At 41.0% G+C, this 26,134-nt stretch overlaps 2 protein-coding genes, 1 long non-coding RNA gene and 2 pseudogenes across 3 annotated transcripts; 3 read left to right on the top strand and 2 right to left on the bottom strand.

The window, feature by feature from the left end:
• Positions 1-1,442: 1,442 nt before the first annotated feature.
• Positions 1,443-6,648, top strand: LOC133741550 (pentatricopeptide repeat-containing protein At1g20230-like; annotated as a pseudogene).
• A 126-nt stretch (positions 6,649-6,774) lies between these two features.
• Positions 6,775-9,286, bottom strand: LOC133737864 (calcium-dependent protein kinase 29-like; annotated as a pseudogene).
• A 3,680-nt stretch (positions 9,287-12,966) lies between these two features.
• Positions 12,967-15,944, top strand: LOC133735773 (delta-aminolevulinic acid dehydratase, chloroplastic-like). Its single transcript, XM_062163210.1, has 13 exons — positions 12,967-13,126; positions 13,213-13,506; positions 13,599-13,710; positions 13,810-13,883; positions 13,995-14,063; positions 14,140-14,223; positions 14,327-14,396; positions 14,490-14,545; positions 14,647-14,768; positions 15,022-15,093; positions 15,191-15,272; positions 15,360-15,437; positions 15,557-15,944. The coding sequence occupies exons 2-13, from the start codon at positions 13,225-13,227 to the stop codon at positions 15,722-15,724; spliced, it is 1,269 nt and encodes a 422-aa protein (XP_062019194.1). The 5' UTR covers positions 12,967-13,126; positions 13,213-13,224; the 3' UTR covers positions 15,725-15,944.
• A 39-nt stretch (positions 15,945-15,983) lies between these two features.
• On the bottom strand, positions 15,984-19,996 carry LOC133735772 (IAA-amino acid hydrolase ILR1-like 6). Its single transcript, XM_062163209.1, has 5 exons — positions 19,394-19,996; positions 18,691-18,816; positions 16,987-17,301; positions 16,763-16,891; positions 15,984-16,675 (listed from the first exon to the last, which is right to left on the bottom strand). Exons 1-5 carry the CDS (start codon positions 19,904-19,906, stop codon positions 16,310-16,312), a joined length of 1,449 nt encoding a protein of 482 aa, XP_062019193.1. The 5' UTR covers positions 19,907-19,996; the 3' UTR covers positions 15,984-16,309.
• A 5,191-nt stretch (positions 19,997-25,187) lies between these two features.
• LOC133735774 (uncharacterized) lies at positions 25,188-26,062 on the top strand. The gene is made up of 3 exons (XR_009859259.1): positions 25,188-25,265; positions 25,351-25,417; positions 25,947-26,062. It is a non-coding gene; the product is annotated as an uncharacterized LOC133735774 (long non-coding RNA).
• Positions 26,063-26,134: the final 72 nt, after the last annotated feature.

The following is a 26,134-nucleotide window of genomic DNA, read 5'->3' as shown; positions in this document are numbered from 1 at the left end:
CTAGCTTGGTTACTACTCAGAGAACACCAAAACGCGCACCACCTCACTCCGCCCCATCTCAGAAATGATTCTTTTAATGATTGTAGGATTTATGCCACTAGTGGAGTAGTGGTAGGCATGTTTGGCATGTACTTCCTCTTCATCTTCCTCTCACGGTGCGCTGACACAGATAGCCGATCGTCAGCCCAGTCGGATACCAACAACGGCTTGTCGTCTGCCGAGCTAGAGAAGCTACCGAAAATGAGCGGGAAAGACCTGACAATGGACACACAGTGCGCCATCTTCCTGGATGAGATTGAAGCAGAACAACCGGCTCGATCGGGTGGTTCCCGGTTGCAACCATGGCTTCCATCTGCAGTGCGCCGACGCCTGGCTTGCCAAGCAATCAATCTGTCTGGTTTGTCGTGGCAAACTCTGTCCTCACCAGTTTCACAGTTCATTATCATCTACAGAAAATCCATGCTAATATTAATTTTGAGTCACCTAGCTAGTGTTTTGATGAGTAATATTTACGTCGGTGTTGATCTGTTGCGTATAATTTGGCACTTTATTTGTTGATATGATCATAGATTCATAAGCTATATAGAGTCTCTCTGATTTCTAGGTTATTAATATAAATTTATTTGTATTCCCATTATTAAGGAATATTTGAATCGTTAATTGTCTTGAACCAGCATGCACGATCACTTTCATATTAATTTATTTTTCTCCCTTTGGTTGAATGACATCCATGATTCAATGAGATTTTCCTAATTAATTAAGAATCAAAATGTAGAAAGGTATATCCATCCTAGATTTCAAGAGATTAGTCTAGAATTTAAGAATCGAAAAATATGAAAGTAAATTGTAGATGATTCTATATTAGGTAAAGATTTGGACAAACGTGTAAGAGCAAGTCCACCTGTTGAGGTTGGCAGGTCAGATACTGTTCACAAAAGGTCACTCTGGGTCAATTTCTTGACTTGCCAACTGACATTTGGTGACTTTTTGTGAACAGTATCTGACATGACAACCTAAATGGTGAAAATTAAAGGTAAAAAGCAGTGAATAATATTGACATGCCAACCTCAACGAGTTGACTTGCTCTAAGGATATCAATCTAGGTTCAAATTCACTTGAACGCGCCCAACCATCTGGAATTTCTCTCATCAGTATCATATCATCCCCAAGTGGTATTTGAGGGGAAACAATAAGGTGGTGAATCCGTTGAACGGGGGAGATTGGTTGCTCATGCATATTCCGATTGAGGTTAAATCTTACTGTTAAACATTATGATATGAGTCCACACGAAGTCGAAAAGTAGTAACAACGTTTCATGGTTTAAATTTTATTTTATTTTTTTGAACCGTTTAATTTCTATTAGAAACGACATGCAGCTTCTCTAAGAAATCCGTTTCGGCCTCTTGTTCACATTTTTGGAGGGAAAACGCTACAGACAAATCATGACCCGGCAAGTTCTCAATCTCTCTGACCATTTGCTTCCCTTCCCAAACTCCTCCGCTTCTTAAACCCCTCATCTTCCTTATCACAGGCCCAACAAGCCCATGCCCAGATTCTCAAAACAGGTCTATCCAATTACACCAATCTCACCACCAAACTCGTTTCTCTCTACGCCAACACCCTCTGCTTTGCAGAAGCCAAACTCGTCCTCGATTCGATCCCACACCCCAACTTGTTCTCTTTCTCCACCCTCATTCATGCCTTCTCAAAGCTCAATAGCTTCGGCAATGCACTTGCCTAGCTTGTTCTCCCAAATGTTATCTCGGGGTCTCGTCCCGGTAGCTTCCTCTTCCCCAGTGTCGTCAAGGCCTGTGCCGGATTGCAATCTTCGCAGTCCGCGAAACAGGTCCATGCGATTTCCTTTGCTTCCGGGTTTGGTTTGGATTCGTTTTTGCAATCCTCTTTGGTGCACATGTATATCAAATGTGACCGAATGGGATAGAGTGCCTGAGAGAGATGTGATTATTTGCAGTGCTTTGATTTCTGGGTATTCTTGCCGCGGGTGTGTTGATGAGGCCCTGAAGCTTTTAGATGAGATGAGGGGTTTGGGTTTTGAGCCAAATGTGGTGTTGTGGAATGGGATGATTGTGTTGGGTTTGGTGCCTATCCCTCCTTGGTGGAGATATTTTGCATGGCATGAATGCATGGTATTAATTGTTTGTGCATTCAAGGTGACAACTTATGCATGAAAAATTGGTGCATGGTCAAGTGCATGCATTGGGTATAACTGCATGGTCAAGTTGATGCATTGGGAAGAAATGCATAGTTAAATTCATGTTTTGACCTTTTTAGTCTTCCTAGGGAGTTAATGTGGGAGATGAGTGGTTGATTCATGTATGAGCATTGATGAAGTGAGTCTAGAGACTTCCATCAATGGTATAAATAGATGAAGCTTGTGTGGAGGCAAGCAAGGAGAGGAAAAGAGCAACTCTAAGGGTCTTCGTGTATAGAAGCAAAGTGAGTTGTGTTCAAGAGTGTGAATAGCTCTTGGGGTAGAGTGATCTTCTAGGTTGAGAGAGGGTGTACAAGGGGTATCCTATTGGATACAAGGGCTTGGGTTGGGCATAAACTTGAGCGGCATAATCTTGTACTTGTGTAATTCTCTCATTAGTGAAGGTGAAACTCTCCGAGGACGTAGGCAAGGATATTGGCCGAACCTCGTTAAATCTTGTTGTCTTCTTGGCTTGGTTATTTTTTCTTTCTGTCTCTACTTCTAGTACTTGCGTGGCGGAGGGATTAATTTCCCTAACAAGTGGTATCAGAGCTTCGGCTTATCGGTCGTGGGCTGTTTGTCATGGCAAGTTTTAGAGTCTCACATTTCAAGGTGGAGCAGTTTGATGGAAAGGGAAATTTCACTCTATGGCAAAGAAGGGTGAAGGACATCCTAGTTCAACAAGGTCTTGCAAAACCTTTGAAGGGAAAGGATGCGAAGCCGAAGAAGATGTCAGATGAAGATTGGGACGAGTTGGAGTCTAGGTGTGTTAGCACTATTAGGCTTTATATTGCTGACAATATTATCAATAATGTTAATGATGTAGATTCAGCACCTGAGATTTGGGAGAAAATGGAGAAGCTTCATCTTGGGAAAGGCTTGCAGACGAAGTTGAATCTAAAACGGGATCTCTACAAGCTCAAGATGGGAGAAGGTGCGAGTCTCATGGAGCACATGAATGTGTTCAGAGGATTGGTAGATCAACTAGCACGAGTTGATGTAAAGATTGAGGAAGAAGATCAAGCCCTTCTACTTCTTACCTCGCTTCCCGATTCGTATGAGAATATCATCACTACAATCTTGTATGGTAAGGATACATTAAAGATGGAGGAGGTGGAATCGACTCTCTTAACTCACGAGAAGCGGAGGAAAGCCGATGATTCCCAAGGTTCCGTCTTTGTTGCTCATGATCAGAATCAAAGGGGAAGGTCAACTGCCAGGGGATCTAGTGGACATAGCAGGTCTAAATCCAGGGGTAGGGGAAAGGACAAGCAATGCTACAAGTGCAAGGAGTGAGGACACATAAGGCCGAATTGTCTGTTGTTGAAAGAGAAGGATGATAAGGGTTCAGATTGCTCCTTGGTTGGTGTAGCACAGGCTTCAAATGATTTTGGAGAATTTCTCACCGTCTCCAAAGGTAATTACACTTGTTCTCAACGTGATTGGAGATTGGATACTGGTTCTTCTCATCATCTTTGCTCCAGGAGAGAATATTTTGATACGTTCCAAGAAGTCAAAGGATTTGTGACTTGGGGTGATGGCACAAGGCGTCGTGTCATAGGTGTTGGAACGGTGAAGATCAAGATGTTTGATGGAGCGGTTCGCACTTTAGGTGATGTTGTGTACGTCCCAAGGTTCCGGAGAAATTTAATATCCTTGAGCCAGTTAGACTACAAGGGCTGCAGGATTTCTTCAGCAGGGGGAGTTAAGAAAATATCACGTGGCTGCATGGTCCTAATGAAGGGAGAAAAGTGTGGAAGTATGTTCCGTCTGATAGGAAAAACTCAGACCTCGAAGGTTGAAGGGAAACGGTGTGCACAAGGATGCAGGTACCTGAAGCAGGTCTCGTTTGCGAGCATAGCAGAGACTCCAATTACAAGTTTCCATGTTTCAGATGATGGTGAGAAGGTAAATCCTGCTAGGAAATGGGTCAAGTCGAGGTCCCTCTTCAGAGTCAACAAGTGATAGTTGTCTCGGGGCAGTTACACATGGTATTGGCCGATTGAATTAGGGGGAGTTAGGACAAATACAATTGACTCTGATTATGTGTAACTGCGCAACTAGAAGGCCAATGAAATGCTTGTGGGTATAACAAGTTGTGTCTCGGATCGAGATGACTTCAGGGATTGAAGTGGTGGTGCGAAGCTCTCCACCAAAGTCAGGAGGGGGAGATTGTTGGGTTTGGTGCCTATCCCTCCTTGGTGGAGATATTTTGCATGGCATGAATGCATGGTATTAATTGTTTGTGCATTCAAGATGACAACTTATGCATGAAAAATTGGTGCATGGTCAAGTGCATGCATTGGGTATAACTGCATGGTCAAGTTGATGCATTGGGAAGAAATGCATAGTTAAATTCATGTTTTGACCTTTTTAGTCTTCCTAGGGAGTTAATGTGGGAGATGAGTGGTTGATTCATGTATGAGCATTGATGAAGTGAGTCTAGAGACTTCCATCAATGGTATAAATAGATGAAGCTTGTGTGGAGGCAAGCAAGGAGAGGAAAAGAGCAACTCTAAGGGTCTTCGTGTATAGAAGCAAAGTGAGTTGTGTTCAAGAGTGTGAATAGCTCTTGGGGTAGAGTGATCTTCTAGGTTGAGAGAGGGTGTACAAGGGGTATCCTATTGGATACAAGGGCTTGGGTTGGGCATAAACTTGAGCGGCGTAATCTTGTACTTGTGTAATTCTCTCATTAGTGAAGGTGAAACTCTCCGAGGACGTAGGCAAGGATATTGGCCGAACCTTGTTAAATCTTGTTGTCTTCTTGGCTTGGTTATTTTTTCTTTCTGTCTCTACTTCTAGTACTTGCGTGGCGGAGGGATTAATTTCCCTAACAGATTGCTGGGTTTAGTCAGAGCAAGTTGTATGCTAGTACAGTTGCCGTGCTTCAGAAAATGCATTCGGAAGGATTTGAACCCAATGGCTCTAGTATTCTAGTGTTCTTCCTGCTGTAGGGGACTTGGGGGGTTTAGACGTTGGGATTCAGATTCATGGCTATGTGATCAAGCGGGGACTCAAGTCGGACAAGTGTGTTGTTAGTGCACTTGTCGATATGTATGGGAAGTGAGCCTGCACGTCGGAGATGTCTCAAGTTGTACGTTGGTGAAATGGAGGAAATAGATGTTGGTGCTTGCAATGCTTTAGTTACAGGGCTTGCCCGAAATGGTCTTGTTGGCAATGCACTGGAGGTGTTCAGGCAATTTACGGGCAAAGGAGTGGAACTCAATATTGTGTCTTGGACCTCCATAATTGCTAGTTGTTCCCAAAATGGGAAGGATATGGAGGCTTTGGAGCTTTTTAGAGAGATGCAGATCGAGGGTGTGGAGCCAAACTCTATGACTATTTCTTGCTTGCTTCCGGCTTGTGGCAATATTGCAGCCTTGATGCATGGGAAGGCAGCCCATTGTTTCGCTCTCAGGAGGGGGATGCTTAGTGATGTGTATGTGGGCAGTGCATTGATTAATATGTATGCAAACTGCGGCAAAATCCAATTATCTCGACTTTGTTTTGATAAAATGCCCACTAGGAATTTGGTTTGCTGGAATGCAGTTATGAGCGGATATGCAATGCATGGAAAAGCTAAGGAGACTATGGAGATCTTTCGTATGATGCAGAGGAGTGGACAGAAGCCCGATATCATCAGCTTCACCTGTTTATTGTCTGCATGCAGCCAGAACGGTCTAACAGAAGATGGATGGTATTATTTTAACAGCATGTCAAAAGAACACAGTATAGAAGCCCGGATAGAACATTACGCTTGCATGGTCACACTACTTGGTCGTGCTGGAAAACTTGATGAGGCTTATTCCATGATCAAGAAAATGCCATTTGAACCTGATGCTTGTGTTTGGGGAGCTTTGCTAAGTTCTTGTAGAGTTCACAACAATGTGACTTTAGGGGAGTCTGCTGCAAAGAAGCTCTTCAATTTAGAACCGGAAAATCCTGGGAACTACATTCTGTTGTCCAATATTTATGCTTCGAAGGGCATTTGGCTGAAGTAGATAGAGTGAGAGATACGATGAAGAGAACCCTGGCTGCAGTTGGATCGAATTCAAGAACAAAGTTCACATGCTTCTTGTAGGAGACAAAGCACATCCTCAAATGAACCAAATTACGGAAAAGTTGAACAGATTGAGCTCAGAGATGAATAGATCAGGCTACCTCCCCAATACCCACTTTGTATTGCAAGATGTGGAAGAACAAGAGAAGGAGCAGATTTTGTGTGGACACAGTGAGAAATTGGCAGTAGTGTTGGGGCTTCTGAACACTCCTCCAGGGTCTTCCCTTAGGGTAATTAAGAACCTCAGGATCTGTGGTGATTGTCATTCTGTTATCAAATTCATATCCAGCTTGGAAGGGAGAGAGATTTCAGTCAGAGATACACCAATCCCTTTCATCATTTTAAAGATGGAGTTTGTTCTTGTGGGGATTACTAGTGAAATTAACAGCCTAGCGGATTGAGGGGAGACTGAGTGTTCCTTCACAATTAGGGTTCCAACTTAAATGGGGATGATCAATATCTCCAACTACTCGACAGAAAAACTTTAATGGTGGTGATGAACTGATGATCAGTGTCTGGTTAACTAGAATCATTAAGCTTTTATCCGAAGAAAAGAGAAGGCGAAATCCACTGCTACACTCGGGGCGGTTCTTCACTGGTGCTTGAAACTTCAACCTTGATCGAGACTGGTGCTTGAAACTTCAACCTTGATCGAGATACGCACGAGCAACCAATTGCGTATGTGGAAATTGATGAGAGAAAATTTGGATGACCCTTGTTTGAATTGGTCCGGACAAAGTATAGTCTTTACAAAAGATACGGCATTGCATACAAACATTTGTTCCATACTTTCATTATTAGTTGCTTCTCGTCATTATTTTTATAACAAAAAACAAAAAAAATTGAAATCTTATTTACATATAAGTTACAAACACCAAGAGGCAATCTGCTGCTATAGACATCGATCAAGTAGGAAACAGAGCTTGGATTTCGGAGTTATTGATCGAGTTCATGGATTATTCAGGTAGAACAATCACCCTATCTGGTTCATCGTCGTAATCTGCAACCCCCCGTGTCATCATGGCTACGAACTCCTCATAACTGATTCTCCCATCCTACAAATATACAATCATGATTATCAGTCAGAATGCAGTCATCTAGTCGTACCAAGAGTGTTGTAAAACAGAGGAAGATGAAAACAAGTTGATTACCTTATCAGTATCCACATCTTCAAGGACTTCATCTATCGTAGCCTCATCCCCCATCCCATATTCAGTCATTGCTTGTCTTAGCTCATCTCTTGTGATAAACCTGCTCAGCTTACACCAGTCAATAAGGATTCAACAAGAATATTTAAGTTTTAGAGAACAGTAAACGAACCCGCTCTGATCCTTGTCAAAGTAAAGGAAAGCCTTGTACAAGTTTTCTTCCTTCTCCAGTTTGTGTCGATTCATGGTTGCAGTAATGAATTCAGTGTAATCAATAGTCCCATAATTGTCTATGTCAGCCTATTCAGAAAAATAACTAATCATAACTTGATAGTGTTCAGAAAAGTAAATGGCTAAACTAGTCTTCATGAGTTTTATAGTACTCACAGCACCCATCAGCTGCTTTATTTCTGCTTCTGTAAGCTTAGATCCCAGCCTGACAATCCAGTTCTTAGTTCTTCAACTGTGATATTACCACTACCATCTGTGTCAATGTTGTTGAACATTTGTCTCAGGCCATGAATCTCTTCTTCAGAAAGCGTTTCTGCTATGACCTTTAGGAAATTCATATTTCAATAGTATTTAGACATTGGCGATGAAAAATTTAACATTAAGAACACATACAGACAGACCTAATCAAAAACCAATTATGGAGTGCGTTTGTTCCCTACTACCATCATTTAAGATATCCTCTCAAAAATTGAAAATGGAGGTGAAAAAAATCATACCTTTAGAGCAAGTTTCTTCAACTTGTTCATTGCTCCGAACTGTTTCATCCTAATCAGCAAAGCACTATCAATCGGTTTGTCAGATGCTTCACCATCTTTCTTCATCCATTGATGCTCTGGGTAAATTGCACAATCCAAATGATATTAACGGACAACTTTCCCTAAACTTTGCTGTTACAGTTTCACACTTTCACAAGCATTCACGCACTTACCAAGAACGTCAGCAGCTGTAATCCTTTTCTTAGGGTCCATTGTTAACATTTTCCTGATGAGATCCTTTGCCGCATCAGATATAGAAGGCCATGGCGCACTATGCAAGTCAAGTTTTCCTTCTATAATTGAGTAAAATATCCCTTTCTCGGTCTCTGAAACAGAGTTCGTAGACAAAGATCAAAAGCACTGAATTGAAAATAAAACAATCAAATAAAAGACATCAGGGCAAAAGATATTTATTACAAGCATGAACAATTCTCTTGCTAAATCCAAAGGCATAGCCAGACCACTCACTATCCACCAGAATAGCAATAAGTATTTTAAAGCTGAACAGCTCAAAAAAGTAAATAAGGTAGTTTACTCAAGCTCCCTTAATAAACACCTGTTTATGAAATGTTTCTTCCGTGAGTGCCTACTATCCGGCAATTATGACAACAAGCATCCAGTTCAAACACATACACGAATTCAGAATTAATTTCATCCTACTCCCTTAATCTTACTGCAGCAATCCATCGCCGGATCCAAACAAAATTTGAGCTATGTACAAATAGATTGTTTGTAGTGCCTATAAGATTCTCAAATGTTACTATTTGATTTTCAGCTGGCTTTCTGGTGCAACACCAACTAAAACAAAACTAAAGTATGCAATTTACTAATTTAGATACGCACCCGCCCAAAATGGAGGTACTCCACTTAGAAGAATATACAAGATGACTCCAGCACTCCAAACATCTATCTCTTTCCCATAATTCCGCCGCAACACTTCTGGCGCCACATAGTAGGCACTCCCAACAATGTCCCTGTAAACTTTGCCTGGAGAATTGTTAACAGACCATTCCTCAGTATATATCATATTCATATTCATATTGTTCCTGTAAACTTTGCCTGGAGAATTGTTAACAGACCATTCCACATATTCATTCATGACACACTGGATTCCACAAGCAATATGTCAAGTGTTTCTACTGAAGAATACGGAACGAGACTAAGTGTGGATCATGAGAGGGAGAGAGAGAGGGACACAAGCATGTATAGTGGTTCACCTTGCCCTTGAGGCAAGGCTACGTCCACTTAGATATTTTACTATGTAGTGAGGCCAAGTAGCCTTTGATAGTGATACAAGTGAGGGGATCATGGATCCATCCCTTCTAAGAAGGGGAGGACTTCCCTTTATAGCTAAGGGAAGTCCCACTCTATTTACATATCCTCGATGTGGGACAATAATACATATATTGCTTCTCTTGAAGCCTCTTGGAGAGCATGGGAGGGTGGCCTCCTAGCAAGGTACCGGCCGACCTCCACCATAGCGAGGTAGCTCGGGTGTCGGACTACCGGATGCATGTTGTAGGCGGGACTAGCCATGCCGCGGGGCCCACCTATGAGGTCGTTGATTATGCTTGGCGGTATGTAATATAAGTGATATCAACAAGTCCCCCAAGTCCCCGAGTAAGAGGCGCTTCTTGGTTGGGGAGTTTAAATGTGATGCCGCCAAGTATGAGTGATGACCTCGTTGAACGTTATACCCATACTAGTCCCCCAACTCCGTAAGTAAGAAGGGACTCTACGGGTATGTTGGTGCCATGGGGCCCTCATCACGCTAGTATCTGCAAATAAGATAAGAGTGTACAAAATACATATTGATTGCGCTAGGGCAATCTAAGTGACATTTGAGTCAAATGCATCGAGGTGCATGAATGTTTATGTGAGATGCATATTACACAATGTGTGTATACACGTATTATGTAATGTTTGACATACGACGTATAAGTCGAAAAATGTATGTGACTGTGACAGCATACAAAGTGCATATGATGCATAGATATGTGATGAACGCGATGACACATAATGATATGTATATGTTGTATGCACGTGATACATATGTGTTAGGATCGGGAGTGTTATTACTCGCCGAGTCCCCCAAGTCACGTAGTTAGTACAGTCGAAGTTTAGGACTTGAGTTATGTTCGACGATACCGGTGAGGTTGAGCAAAGAGTTCCGGCATCGTAGTATATATTGACAATACTAGCGAGACTATGGCGTGACCATGATAGTCCCCCAAGTATAGGTTAGAGGAAAGATCTCTAACTTACTTAACCCGAACGTATAAGCCATAACCCGATTGTTTGGCTCATGTGTAACGGGAATGTAAGAGTTGAGCTCGCTCATGTTGAGCGGATGATAGGTTGTGAGAGTTTTGTCCTATGGTCTTATTAATGGGATGTAAAAGAAATTTAATTATTGCGACCAACAATAGGGGAAAAATTTCAATATTTCCATTAATAGACCGTAGCACGAAAAGTATGAGCGTGAAGCTCAATGATAGTCCCGGTCGGGTACTACCTCCACTTGTGATAAGTGGTATGAATAAGTCCCCCCAAGTGTACAGAATGCTCGGAAGGTGAGATGACTCAAAAGCAAGGGACTGGACCTTGGCTTACCTCGCCTCCGGTACCAAGTGGGGTTTTCTGAGGGCTTGAGCCTATGGTACCCGATGGGGTAGAATGAGGATTTGGGTCTCTGATACCCGGAAGGGTAAATGAGGACTTGAGCCTCTGATACCCGGAAGGGTAGATTGAGGATTTGGGTCTCTGATACCCGGAAGGGTAAATGAGGACTTGAGACGCTGGTACCCGGAAGGGTAGATTGAGGACGTAAGCCTCTGATACCCGGAAGGGTAGATTGAGGGCTTGATGCCTCTCGTACCCGATGGGGTAGAGTGAGGGCTTGATGCCTCTCGTACCCGATGGGGTAGAGTGAGGGCTTGATGCCTCTCGTACCCGATGGGGTAGAGTGAGGGCTTGATGCCTCTCGTACCCGATGGGGTAGAGCGAGGGCTTGATGCCTCTCGTACCCGATGGGGTAGAGCGAGGGCTTGATGCCTCTCGTACCCGATAGGGTAGAGCGAGGGCTTGATGCCTCTCGTACCCGATAGGGTAGCATGAGGGCTTGATGCCTCTAGTACCCGATGGGGTAGAGTGAGGGCTTGATGCCTCTCGTACCCGATGGGGTAGCATGAGGGCTTGTACAGCGTGGCCCGGTGGAGTCACGTGAGGGCTTGAGCCTCCTTAACCCAATGGGGTTGAATGAGGGCCCGTAGGCCTCCTTTACCCGGTGGCGTGGCCCCGGGTAGAATGACGATATTAGCCTCGCATGATAGGAGGAGATTTATACAAACATTTGACCTTCACTACACTATTATTATTGCAATGAATTTTACAATACGACTTTTTAATTAAGACTGAATTGTTTACTTCTTATACATGAATTTTACATAAATTTAGAGAGATCTTACACCAACTTGTAAGCACTAAATCATTCCATAGACTAAATTTTTGTTTTTCTTTTGCTTTGATTACATAGGATAACCCCTCTCTTGCCAGAATAGTTGGCATCACTTGCCCAAGAGGCATACAAAATAAACAAAGGGATAAATCAAGGAGCTGCAACCCTATATCCGGCTTCCAACAGGTAGGGGTGAGTATTTTGTACTGAAAATGCGGTTACCGACCCGAACCGCACCGAACTAAAACGGTGTCGTTTTATGATCACACCGCACCGAACCGTATAAAAGCGGTTCGGTTGCGGTTTTGGGTCATAAACCGCCCGATTTAAACCGACCCACACCAAATTTATTTTAATTACATTTTATTTATTTATTATTTCTCTATTGATGAAAATGTTGGTTTTCAATATTTAAGAAATCCATTTTTGATTAGGTTTTCAATTTGTAATAAGTTGCTATGTTTGCTTGATCATTGATATATATATATATATATATATTATCCAAAGCGGAGCTCCGCTTTGAAATTAGAGTGTGAAGTTTGAGTTTTTGGTCACTTTTCGGTCGCATATCCACATCTTGACCGTTCAGTTTTTAGGTACTAGTATATAGATCATCTCTGCAAATTTTCAGCCAAATTGATGATCGTTAAGGTATCTAACTCGCTTAAACCAATGGACGGACTGAATCTGTCAACCTGAACCGTACTAGCTTTAAGGCAGTTATTAAAGCCTTAACGATCATCATTTTGGCTGAAAATTTGCAGAGAGGATCTATACACTAGTACCTAAAAACTAACGGTCGAGATGTGGATATGCGACCAAAAAGTGACTAAAAACTCGAACTTCACACGTTAATTTCAAAGCGGAGCTCCGCTCTCGATAGGATATGTATATATATATATATATATATATATATGTGTGTGTGTGTGTGTGTGTGTGTGTGTGTGTGTGTGTAATGAGTTACTATGATCTTTCTGCAAGTTGCTTGATATTTGGGTGACATTTGCAGATTTGTGTGGACTCTAAATGCATTCAAAATTTATTTATGCCTTATTGAAATCGTTAGGTAAAAATAAGCCTGATTTTGGCCCTCTCTTTGTAGTTGAAATTAATAAATCGCTCCAAATCGAAACTGACCCACACCGCACTGAAAAATGGTGTAACCGAAATAATCGGTTCAGCCATTTTGTAATGCCGTTGGGGTTTGATATATAGGTCAACCGAAAAAAAACGGTTTAATTACGGTTTAGGCCTCAAACCGCACCGCCCCACCCCTAGCAACATGTTTGCTCTCATAGACCTCCTTCAAAAACTGAAAGCCCAAAAACACAAAATCAATTTTTATATATACATAAAATAAAACAAGGCGGGGTCGAAGAACAACGACCTTTCAAAGTAAACCAGAGTGGGGCTAGCTAAAGCCATTGAAGATAGGCTGACGGGATCATTTTACCCACCTTCCACCTTTGTTTTGCTTCCAAGGTAAGATTTTCATCTCCGAATTATCACCAAGTCTTGTGCTTCATCTTCAAGATTTTGAATTTCTGAGCAACCCAACTCAATCACAGACTCTCGCTCTCATGGCTTCGACGTTCGTCAATGTGGGACCAATCAAGGGTCTGGATTACGTTGGTTTCAGGCCCTCCAGACCTCTCAAACTCAATTCGGGTCGGACCCAGTTCGACCCAAGACCGCTCCGCCGCCTGACTGTTAGAGCCGGTGACGGCGATGGCCCAGTTGGGAAGACCCGACTGAGCGACGCCGAGTGTGAGGCCGCCGTCGTCGCCGGAAACGTGCCGCAAGCACCTCCGGCGCCGCCCAAGCCCGCCGCGCCAGCTGGCACTCCGGTGGTGCCTTTGCTTGTGAGTATAGCCTGAGACCCTTTATTTCATTTCCAAATTGGCAACATTGGATCGTCGTTTTTGATGGGTTTTCGTCGTTTTTTGTGTGTCAGCCTCTAAGTCGCCGGCCTCGGCGTAACCGGAGGTCACCGGCGCTCAGGGCGGCGTTTCAGGAAACAAGCTTGTCCCCTGCGAATTTTGTGTACCCACTTTTCATTCATGAAGGTTTGTGCTTTCTATTGTATTGCTTTTCACAAAGTTCATATGCTTAAAAGTTTTAAGTTAAAAACCTCTCTGAATTTGGATGCTTTGCAATTCTCGCAGGTCAGGAAGACACGCCTATTGGGGCAATGCCAGGTTGTTATAGGCTTGGGTGGAGACATGGGCTTGTGGAAGAGGTAAACTAGCTCGCTCTCATTCTGTTTATGCAGTATTGTATACATTTTAAAGCTGAGATCATAGCCATGGACTGTGAATTGTTGTTTCTGAGTAAGTGTTGATTGGAGCAGGTTGCAAAGGCTCGAGATGTTGGTGTTAATAGTATTGTGCTCTTCCCCAAAATCCCGGATGCTTTGAAGGTTTTTACTGGTGCATTTTTCTCTACTATTCCTTGAATGATAAAAGATTTAAATGTAGAGGATTGTTGTGTTTCAGAATGCAACAGGTGATGAAGCCTACAACGATGATGGTTTAGTACCTCGATCAATTCGGTTGCTCAAGGACAAATTCCCTGATCTTGTGAGTCTATGTACTACTTTAGCCTTCTAAGTTAATTGTCTTTTGCATTTCCAGTGTTTCGTCAGTGGAACCAATAATTATCTTTGGTTGCTGTGTTCATCAGGTTATCTACACTGATGTTGCTCTAGATCCATATTCCTCGGATGGGCATGATGGTATTGTTAGAGAAGACGGTAAGCAAATAAGCCATGAGCAATGCTCACTTTGAAAGAGGTTGTTATTCTTTGGCACACATATTTGTGTACTACTAATTGTAATAATTGCAGGAGTTATAATGAATGATGAGACTGTACATCAATTGTGTAAACAAGCTGTTTCTCAGGTAATTGTGGGGGATTAGCTCTCATCTAAATTCATCTGCCAAATTTATTATAGACTGCTATGGTTTAATTTAGTTTTCTTTGGCTTGTTTACGTTTAATAGGCCCGAGCTGGAGCAGACGTGGTTAGTCCGAGTGATATGATGGATGGTCGTGTAGGAGCTATTCGAAATGCACTTGATGCTGAAGGTTTTCATCATGTTTCTATCATGTCCTATACAGCTAAGTAAGTCGATTTTTATTACAGTGGTTATCATCCAGTTAATATTTAATGAAAATTTCATCATCTTTAAGCACATACAACCATGTGGCCAAAAGTTTCTCATATAAATTCTATAAGTTGCACACGCGTAGAAGGGTTTTTCTGCTGTTGAGTGTACATACCGTAGATATATTCAGTCAGATAGTAGTTGACTAGTTGGTCATGTCAATTTTCGTTCACTGTTTTGACAATTTTTAATCTATCATGTTGCAAACAGGTATGCAAGTTCATTCTATGGTCCATTTCGGGAAGCGCTGGACTCAAATCCACGTTTTGGTGACAAGAAAACGTATGTAGTTCTGTTTAGTTAAATGTTATTCCACTTTTGATTAATAAAATGCATCTGATGCTGACTTGGCATATAAATCTGGCTTGTAAAACACAAGTTATCAGATGAACCCGGCAAATTATAGAGAGGCTCTAGTCGAGGCAGGTGAAGATGAGTCTGAAGGAGCTGATATCCTCCTGGTTGGTGTTGCTTGCTTTATAGTTTTTAGTATATTATGCATTGAATGACAAAAACTCTAATTCTGAAACTTTGCAAATGGTTAACAGGTGAAACCTGGTCTGCCATATCTGGATATCATAAGATTACTCCGGGATAGCTCTTCTTTGCCAATCGCCGCATATCAGGTAGATCTTCTCATAAATTGTTTCCTTATCTTGTCATTTCATTCCTAGACAGAAATTCTTCATCCCACACATTGAGCTTCTAATTCTTAAACATGGTCTTTGTAACATCGTCGTTGCAGGTTTCTGGTGAGTATTCAATGATCAAGGCTGGTGGTGCTCTCAAAATGATTGATGAAGAAAAGGTTATGCTTGAATCGCTGATGTGTCTACGAAGGGCTGGCGCTGACATAATCCTCACATACTTTGCCATGCAAGCTGCCAGAAGTTTATGTGGTGAGAAGAGGTGAGATTTGGAAACTGGGAGATTGTTTACTGGGGAAAGCCATCGAAATTTTCTTGAACTTGTTCTCTATTTGGTAGTTGAACTTTAGAACCGAGTTGAATTGGAAATGAGGTGTAATGGTTGTCGCTTTTGTTACAAAAGTTGGGTGAAGGAATGTAATATAATGAAAGGTGTTTACCGTCTAAATATTTATATCAATCACTATATCCTTTTTGTTTTGATCAGAGTTCAACTCTTGCCTTCCGGATGAAACAAAAGAAAAGTATGTACAAAAGTTTATTGCATACCTGTAATAACAAGACTATTCATACTTGCAACATCAGAGTACTACAACTTGCAGCATGGACCAGCTGAAAATGCTCTAACTGCAGACTTGCAACATCAGAGTACTAAAACTTGCAGCATGGACCAGCTGAAAATGCTCCAACTGCATCCTTTACATCAATAAAATGAAAGGGACCGTCTTTCCCTGTACTAGTCCCCCTAATCCTAACACCAAAATTTAAAGAGCACGTTTTAAGCAATCTAAACATTATGCTTGTGCCCATTGAAAAAACATTTTGCACCACCGGCACCTGATTTTTCTCGATTACCCACGCTCGTTGAGGTATCTTTCTGCGATAGTGGCATGAGTTGCTGCCCCTATCGGTAAAACATCTTCGTCGATGAAAAAATAAGGTGAATGACCTGTGTGAAAGGAACCCAAGGTCTCGTTCCTTATGCCAATGTAGAAGAAGCCGGCAGGGATCACCTCTGAGTAGAAGGAGAAGTCCTCAGCACCCATCATTGGTGGCACCAACCTAAAGTTTGTTGGACCCAACAAATCCATGGCTACTTTCCTCACGTGCTCGTGCATCTTCTCATCGTTCACCGTCGGGGGATATATGGTGTTCTTGTCTTTGAAGAAATCCACCGTTGCCGAGCATCTGTAAACACTTGCTTGTTCCACAATTACCTGTTTGAGGCATTGATTGTATCAGCTTAATCCTTCAGATAGTTGTGTAGCATGTTAGATTATCAGTAATTCTAAAGAGCTACAAACCTCTTCAATTCTTTGAAGAAGATGGTAGAAGCTTGTGTTAGAGAAAGCCCTGAGAGTCCCACCAATTACCACACTATTAGGTATCATGTCAAGCTTGTCACCTCCATTAAAAGCTGTCACGGACACCACCTGTTGGATAAAATATCAAGCAGAAAGCTGATCAGCAATCACATATTCACGTTTCACACACACCAGAAATTAAACGAAACTAAATGCAGTACTACCTGAGAGTCGAGAGGGTTTGCTTCGCGCGATACAATGCCCTGTAAGCTGATCACGGTCGCGGCAGCTGCCAAAACGGCGTCAACAGAGTGGTGAGGGCTTTCTCCATGGCCGGTCCTTCCAGTGATAACAGCTCTGAAGAAGCCACAGCCAGCTAGCAAAGGACCAGACCTCGACCCAATAATGCCTGTGGGGTGCTCGTGGGACACATGAGCTGCGAATATGGCCTCCACATTCTCCAAAGCCCCATCTCCAATCATTCTCTTTGCACCATTACCGGCTTCCTCTGCCGGTTGAAATATCAATACTACAGTCCCCTGTAGAAGTAAATCCGGTCAAATCAAATCAGAAATGAGTGGGGTTAGACAAGTTATACGTTCGGAAACTTCAATGTAATCGTTTATCATAATAATTGATGTAATAAATTCGTTCTAATACACTATAAAAGATTTGGAAAGAGACTTGAGGCTGAAGGGTTTTAATCATCCATCCAAGGTAGCACAAGCTTTTCAATAATAGTTAATCAATTCTTTACCAAACCTTAGCTTAGAGATGGACCATATATGAAGTCTACAGGTTCGAATACTCCAACCTACATTTATATGTAACAGTACTCATTCTTAATTTGTATGTAAATTGAAACCTACATTTTGACCAATATCAGCTACATTAGCCAGCTAGCCATCGATTTAAGCATTGGACTATAAAACAGAGACCCAGGACCAGCAAGAACAGACACATTATTATATTCTGAATCGACATTTACAATATGCATGACCGGCACAGCCCTAATTAAACCCACGTGCTTCAATCACACCCTGTGACAAATGCAAAATGTTAAGTACTATTCTATCTCGTATGAGTACAAACTACATTAGTACAAAGACGACCGACAATTGATGGTTTATTTTATTTTATTTTATATTTTTTGAAGGGACCCTTTATGGTTTTAAATACGCAGAAATTAACAACCATCAAACTTATTTAACCAAAATAACAACCATTAATCTCAATTACCCTCTAAATTCTATCTATTGTCTTCCCCTGGTCAGATTCAATCGGTATGGCCAAAAGATATCAAAGCAAAAACAACTCCAATGTTGTCCATACAATGAAATGAGAGCACCTTGTCATTTCGACTTTATAAGGACAATTAATAGTACATAGATATATTCAGCAAATAAAGAAGTAAAAGACAATGCAGTATGCGAAATGGGGTCATTTCCAAACTCAATGTTAGTTCAAACGGTTTAAGAATTAGGTTAAGATTATACTAGATCTGAAATAAAAAATAATGTGGTTTTCATATTTACAGAAGAGTTTACCAGGAGACCAACTTTTTTTTTCTTCGGAGAAGACCAGCAGACCAACTTTAGAAAAAAGCACAGGTGAAGTATTAGCTAGAAGGAAATGACAGAAAGAAGAATGCGTGTGAAATAGATAAAGCCATGTTTGGGCACCGTATAGTTGAAGATCACAGTTTTTAAAAGCAACTCAACAACTACTGCCCTAGCTTTGCAATAAGTTAAGTTAGTTAACTGAAGTTCAAAGCAAAAGACAAAACCCCTGCCACATTTGTCCAAAAGTGTTTAACCATAAAAAGTTTTAAATAAAAGTCGATCAGAAGCTTTTAATTTGAAGCCCACCACCCAGATTTACTTTTAGAGTTAAACTGTGATGAAGAAGAATGTGAGAAATTACCGGACCTTCAAAAGGTGTTCACGGCTCTTCAAGATCTTGGCAGCACCTAAGAGCATGGTCACATGTGCATCGTGCCCACAAGCATGCATTTTGCCGGCTACTTTGCTCTTGTGCTCCCATTCTACAGCTTCCTACAACATTTTCAATATTCTTCTCCTCTCATTGTTCTATTATAAATAAATAAATAAATTTCAGAAGCTTCAATAAGACACATTAAAAATACGAAAAACATAATATTCTCTTTTATCCATATACTTCTGACAAATCATAAGATACTTCTGACAACTAAAGTATCTTAAGATTTATCATAACGACTGGAGTCAAGTACATATGTGTCAGTATAAACAATCATTACAGGTGTTTATGTAATTACAAAACGACATTTGGTTAGATTTTTTTGAATTTTGATATCCGTGTGTCAAGAATAAAAAAAAACTGAGAAAACTAATCATAACTAACTTAATTTTAAAATTAAAATTTGTCATTTCTTGTCAAATGTAAGGATGAAAAATTCCAAATGCAAGTTCATTTCATACCTAAGCAATCTGAGCAAACTTTCCCCAAAAGATTTTATGAAGGAAATCAAGTATACAGAGAAAAAAAAAAGAAAAAAAAAAACCTAGGTAAAAACTTTTTTTCTTTCCGTTTTCTAAGGAAAGAACAGTTGAATCTTTCTTTATTCAATTTGAAGTTTAATTAAGGAAGTACCTGAATTGGTAGAGCATCCATGTCAGCTCTGACAGCCACAAACGGCGGACCTCCGGTTCCGATCCAGGCTCGAATCCCGGTGGTTGCGAGCGGAAACCGGTAATCGATGTCCAAGCGGTCGAGCTCGGCCCGAACCAACCGACTCGTCTCGACCTCCTCGAAAGCCAGCTCCGGATGCTCATGGATCCTCCGCCTAATCGTCTTCAACCACTCCACGTTCTCCGGCTGCTTCGCGAAGCTCAGGACCGATTCCGAGCACGACGTCGTCCAGACCTCGCACGACGGCAGCGGAGACGTCGTCGTTGGAGTCGCTAGGGCACGGTGGAGGCGGCTATAATTTTTTTTGGTGGCGGCTAATTCGGGGCTGCTTGGCTTGCAGTTGAGGCAACAGTCGACTTCGAGCTCCGCAATCGGACGGCTGTGATCGCCAGGAGCAGACGACGTCGGCTCCGCCGGGACTATCAGAGAGGTGAGGATTAGTGCTGAAAATAGTATTATTTTATTGGAATTCATTTTCAGAGATTGAGAGAGAGAGAGAGAGAGAGAGAGAGAGAGAGTTGAGAGAGAAGAACCAAAAATGGGAGAAGGAGACCTATGGTGGGGGGAATTTAGAGCACGTGGGGATAAAAAAGGAAGGGAGGCAGGAATTTAAGCACGTGGTGGAGAATACGAATGAAAGTGGCTACGTACCGGCGGATGTGGGGTCCACCCGTTTTGGGGATCCGGTTCACTAAGCGCGCTGTTATTTTCGCTGTGGTGCTTCTATTTTCTACTATTTCGTTTCTGTGCCCCCCTCGATTTTCTTGCTATTATAGAAATGGCATGCATTTCGATGACAGATACGAAACCGGACGTATAGAATTGAAACTTTTTACATTAGAAATAATGGGTTCATATAATGATATAATTAACATGTTTACTCCTGTAGCTTAGCTTAGTAAAGAAATCCGGCAAATAAGTTATGTGATTAACCATTAAAAATCTTTTATGTATTATTTATATCCAGTACAAAATTAATACATCAATGACTATTTAAAAAATTGACAATGAAAAAATAGTTAATGTACCTAAAAGAACAGGCTTGCTCATCTAAATGACAGTTTTAAGGGACTGTGAGAGACAAATGTATCCCAACCACATGTATTAAATATAAAAACAGAAATTATAACAATTTAAAACTGTGCATTTATTTTCAGCCAAGTAAATCTGACGTCCCTCACAGTCCCTTAAAAATTGTCCCTTAGATGAGTAAGTCTTCCTAAAAGTCATCCTAAAAGAAATATTTGTTGTGGCTTTATGTATAGTGCCATAGGCCTAACATGTGTAAGAATATCATGTCACTCGAAAGTCATGGATAACCAATCAAATAATCAAGGAGGGGTGAAATTTGCACACCCAAATTTACAAACCACGCACCCTTTCATTTTTTTAATAATATTTTATCTCACATTTTTTTTACACTTCCTAAAATACCCTAAATCAGATTTTCCTTTTCTTTCATTTTTTTTCTTTTTGGGTCCTCTCTCACTCTCTCTCCTCTCCAGAACCACGACAAAGTGCACTTCCCTCACGCACTTCCTGCTTTTCTGACATCTCTTGGATCAGCAGCGGCGGTGAGATCGACTGGGCTGTAGAGGCCCAACTCGGTGTCAAAGACTGGCTTCTTGGTCGGGTCGAAGAGAACGGCCCATGCATCGGCGACGAGCTTGAATGCGTGCTCGGCGAAGGCGTATTTGTTCTTGTCTGGTTGGAGAAGCAACGCCAGCCGTCGGTACGATCTCTTGATCAGATCGTGGTCGTCGGATCGGCGATCCACCTGGAGAATGGTGTACCAGTCGTGGTGGTTGTTTACACGCTTATCGGCGGCTAGGAGGACGTCGACGACAGTTAAGATCTGATCAGACCTGTCCAATACAGGCTCTGTTTCTTGCGCGAGAATGACAAAGTCGCGCAAACTGCTCAGATAATTGAAACTTGTTTTGGACATGCACACAACACATACCACGTTTTGGAGGAATTGAAATTCAGGGCAGAGGATTGAATTTATAGAGCCATGATAGAAAGAAAGACAGAGACAAAGAGTTGGGACCAAATCACAGACTGAAACAAGGAGTTTAGTGTTCTTCCAGTTCCTTTAAACTTTCGGGAAAGATCAAATCAAACTGAAACCAATTAAGTTGTAACAAGGAGGTTTTAATTGTGCTTAAAATAGCTAGCAATGAACGTAGCAATAATTTGATAGCTAAAGAGAAAGAGAAACAAGGTGAGATCTCGCTTCCCTTGCCTTAAAGAGGGATGGGATGAAGGAGAGAGAGAGAGAGAGAGAGAGAGAGAGAGAGAGAGAGAGAGAGAGAGAGAGAGAGAGAGAGAGAGAGAGAGAGGGGACCCAAAAAGAAAAAAATGAAAAAAAAAAAAAAGGAAAATCTGATTTAGGATATTTTAGAAAATGTAAAAAAATATGAGATGAAAAATTATTAAAAAATAAAAGGGTGTGTAGTTTGTAAATTTGGGTGTGCAAATTTCACATCCTATAATTAAGTGTAGTAATCAATGCGAAGAGAAAATGGTGAGTATTATTAGGACTTGGCTTCTCTGCTATAATTTACTTTGCTATAATTTGCTTGGATTTCATCATAGCCGTCAGATATAGTTTTAAGGGCCAGCTGATGCCACATCAAGAAACATCAAGAAGTTTTAAGGGCCAGATTATGCACTTTTTTTTCTAGCAAATTATAGTTATAGCAGAGAAGCCAAATCCGTATTATTAGTTCCACGGACATATTGGATAAAACACTGTAAATGTGTCATGCTTCATGGTTAATTACTATGCTTCAATTTGTATCATGTGATGAAGACTAATTACAAGGACAGCCAGATGTCCCATCAAAGAAAAGTAAAGAAACCGTGAGCGGAGGGATAAAGTTAAGGGATATAAATTGGTTTGGACTTTGGACTATAGGTGTGGCAGTGGCTAGGTGATGAAATCTAGACCTATTTTAGCTCCAAAATATGAGCTTCAAAATAAGTATTTAGAAAATTCAAATGTCAATAGGACATCAAAAAATAAATTTTTTTTTTTCTTTCAAAATGAATTATTAATTATTTGATCGTGATACTGATTGACGTCCGATCAGTTTGACACACTCCAAATCTCCTTTTTCACATGTCCCGATAGAACTGATTTGAATATGTTGCCAAATTTTCTATGACTTCTGACTTTGAAGTTTTAACTACAATTAGGCCTGTTTGGTTGGCAGGAATGTTAACATGGGAAAATGATTAATTTTCCTTTCCAAACCGATATGGAATGGAATAGATTTTGGTATTTTCATGTAGGTGTTTGAAACATTACTAAAAATTAAATTATGAAATTTATTTTCCATTCCTATTGTAATGTTTGGTAAGTCATAAGAATGAAATATAAAATTATAATTTTCAATAACACTATTTTACTAATTAAAGTACAAATATGACATTAATTTATAAGGAATGTTTGCGAGAAAATATAAATTTTTTAGAGGGATAATTTATGTAATTTTGCCTTTGATGGTGAGAATGGAATTAGAATACCACCCCTTACTAGGTAATTCAATTCAAGCTTTATGAGGGAGTCAATTTTCAGTCAAATCACATTTTTTATTTCCTTTCACATATCTAATTACAACCAAACGACACCTCTACATGAAAAATGAAATTAATTCTCACTCCATATTATGATTTCCTGCCTTCCAAACGGGACCTTAAGGAATTAGGATGCCTTGCTTACAAGGCAATGTAAATTAACTAAATATAGGGGCCTTGACTCAATGCACAAAATGAGGCCAGTGTACACCCACTTACTTCATCAAGAGATTTTTATTCTCACTTACCCAATTTAAGAGCAAAATGTAGGCTCTGAAAAATCAAGAACTACGCATTGCCACTAAACTCTCTCTCTCTCTCTCTCTCTCTCTCTCTCTCTCTCTCTCTCTCTCTCTCTCTCTCTCTCTCTCTCTCTCTCTCTCTCTCTCTCTCTCTCTCTCTCTCTCTCTCTCTCTCTCACTGCCACTAAATTCCTATGGCCGGATCTTTGTCTTCGGGTTGAATTGAAAAATATGCCGGAATTTGGCCAAAACTTATTTTCTTCGATTCATTGTGTATTGTCAATAACATGGTGCAAGACATATATGGTTGGAAAGAGGGTTCGAAGACGAAGAGAATGAGACAAATTTCATGGCCGGACGAGATGACGACGTCACGACGACGCCACAAAGTTCTGGCGTTGGAAAAAAAAATTGGGTTTGGAGCTGATTTTTTTAGTTTCCAAAACTACAAAACTGCCACTAACTTAAATCTTTTATAACTTCTTTGTTACAACTCCGATTTTGGCGTGTCACATATCCATGGACTCGATTTAACATCCTCTACAACTTCCGTGAACAAAATTTCTTCAAAAAATGAACAAAAAAAAGTCAAACTTTAATTTATTGCCCTCAATAAACTTTTATTACCTCCCAATAAAAGGTTTTGAATTGATGTAATCTTCTCATTTTTTTCCTCTATAAAAGTTTTATATTTCTAATTTTTGGGAGATGAGTCCCTCTTTCCCCTAATGAACTTTTATTGCCCCCCCCCCCCCCCCCCAATAAAACCCTATAAACTTTATTACCCCCCAATAAAATGTTTTGAATTGATGTAATCTCCTCATCTTCTTCCTAAATCAAAGTTCTATTTGTCTAATTTTAGGGAGATTAGTCCCCCTTCCTCCAAATAAACTTTTATTGCCTCCCAATAAATCAAAGTTTTATTTGTCTAATTTTAGGGAGATTAGTCATCCTACCTAATGCCCAAATTTTATTAGTTTCATTGCCCCTAATAAACTTTTATTGCCCCCCAATAAAAAGTTTTGAATTGATGTAATATCTTTACACTACAAAAAAGAATTAGATTGGCTTCGGAAGTTTGCGTCGGCACACTTTTGCCGTCGCCAAAGACTGGCATTTCGCTTCGGCAAAGCTACACCGTCGCACGTCTTACGACCGAGTAGATATGCCGTCGCATGGGGGTAGCTAAAGATTAGAACTTGGCTTCGGCAAAGATCAGCTGTCGCAAGGTATGAAAAGTTTGCCACTGCAACATACATGCCGTCGCGTAAGAACTTAAGAAGGCTACGATGCTACGGGATTCTTTTAATAAAATCTAATTTCGAATCGAAAAAGCCTCATTTTCTTCAACCCTCCTCCTCTCCCACAACCCTCTATATCCTTTTCTCCGTTCTTGTTCCAACTCACCAAATTGAGCTTCGAAGAACTTGGTTGCCATTGGGTTGATCTGGATCCAGATCCAGGGCTTATTCTTGTTTGTGTATTTCAATTAATTTTCTCGATCTCCTATTGTTCCTTTTCCATTATTGTTGAACTCTAGTCAACTAACATGCTTCAATTTCGTTGGCTGGGTTTCACTGCGAATTCCCCTTTCACTCTGGTTTGCTAAATGAGAAGCCTCCAATCTCCCCCCCCCCCCAATCCTTTATCACGACTATTCTCTGTGCATCCAATTTCACAACGAAAAAAGAAAACCCTAGATTTTTGGGGAAAATCAGAATGAATGTCAAGGACATCTTGGGTTTGCTCAAAACCATGCATCCCTTGTAGCGGGAGAAGAAATCGCGGCCTCGCAAGGAGTCTCAGTGCAAAGTAAGGTTCTAAAAATCGGGCTAGGCGGCTGAGTTCCGTTCGGATTTTGGCGTAGTTGATGGAGCTAGGCAGTGGGCTGAAAATCGGCCGCCTAGTCGGGCTAGGCGGAGCCTAGGCGTTCTGGGCGGGTCTGCTGGGCGCTCTCCTTGACTGACTCACTCCCTCATGAATTTCTGGGTTGAAGATATTGGAATTTGGTAGGTTGAATTTTTGGGTTTATTTTTTTCAATCGATCTATCTGGGTTTTCACTCTATCATGGATTTCTGGGTTTTCAATTGAAGTCTCGAGCTTTTGGTCAACTGGTCTTGCTCTTGGACTCTTGGTTCGATTCAAAAATCTTCAAGCTTCGTAAGTTGTTCGCTGCCTTTCTCAGTTTCTCTTGGTTCGAATAATGAATGTACGATTTTTACTATGATCAAATTGTATTATTGAGCTATTGACAGGTTGGATAGTTGGCTGTTTGAATGTTTTCCAGTTTTGGAATTTGAAGTTAGCTTACTGCCTTGCTCTGTATCTGACTTATCTGTTTGAACTTTTGATGATTTTGCATCTGTTTTGGATGGGAATTGAATATTTGTTTGCATATTGGATGCTAAATCTGTGTTTAGTAGTAAGTAGGAGAAAAATGGGGATGACCCAGTTTCGTAGTTCTGGCAATTTAGCATCAAAGATTGCAAAGATTCCTTTTTGGTCAACTAGGGGTCTTATGTTGTCGACTAGTTTAGAGGATGTGTATGGTGGTGATTGTGTTCTGGACTTGTTTGTTGATTGGACTTTGCTTACTGCCTTGCTATAAGCCTATAATGCTATGTTTCTGATTGTCAGTCTCTGTGTTTACATTGTGGGAGCTTATGTACGTACTTGGTTCATTTGATAGGCCAAGCTGTGGTGTGACTGTCCCTTCTGGACTGAAGATGGTATGTGCCTCCTGCGTGACTGCAACGTCTACGAAAGCCCGAAAAATGAATTTTCAGAACCTTTCAAGAGGCCTTTCACCGTGGCCTTCCATCCGACAGTTTGGTTTGTCAAGATGACAAGCTGCAGGGGTGTGTTGACCGCACTCTA

Source organism: Rosa rugosa, chromosome 3 (genome assembly GCF_958449725.1).
Source record: "Rosa rugosa chromosome 3, drRosRugo1.1, whole genome shotgun sequence".
NCBI classification, from domain to species: domain Eukaryota; kingdom Viridiplantae; phylum Streptophyta; class Magnoliopsida; order Rosales; family Rosaceae; genus Rosa; species Rosa rugosa.
The sequence above is the reverse complement of the archived record's forward strand: the minus strand, read 5'-3'. Positions and strand labels throughout refer to the sequence as shown.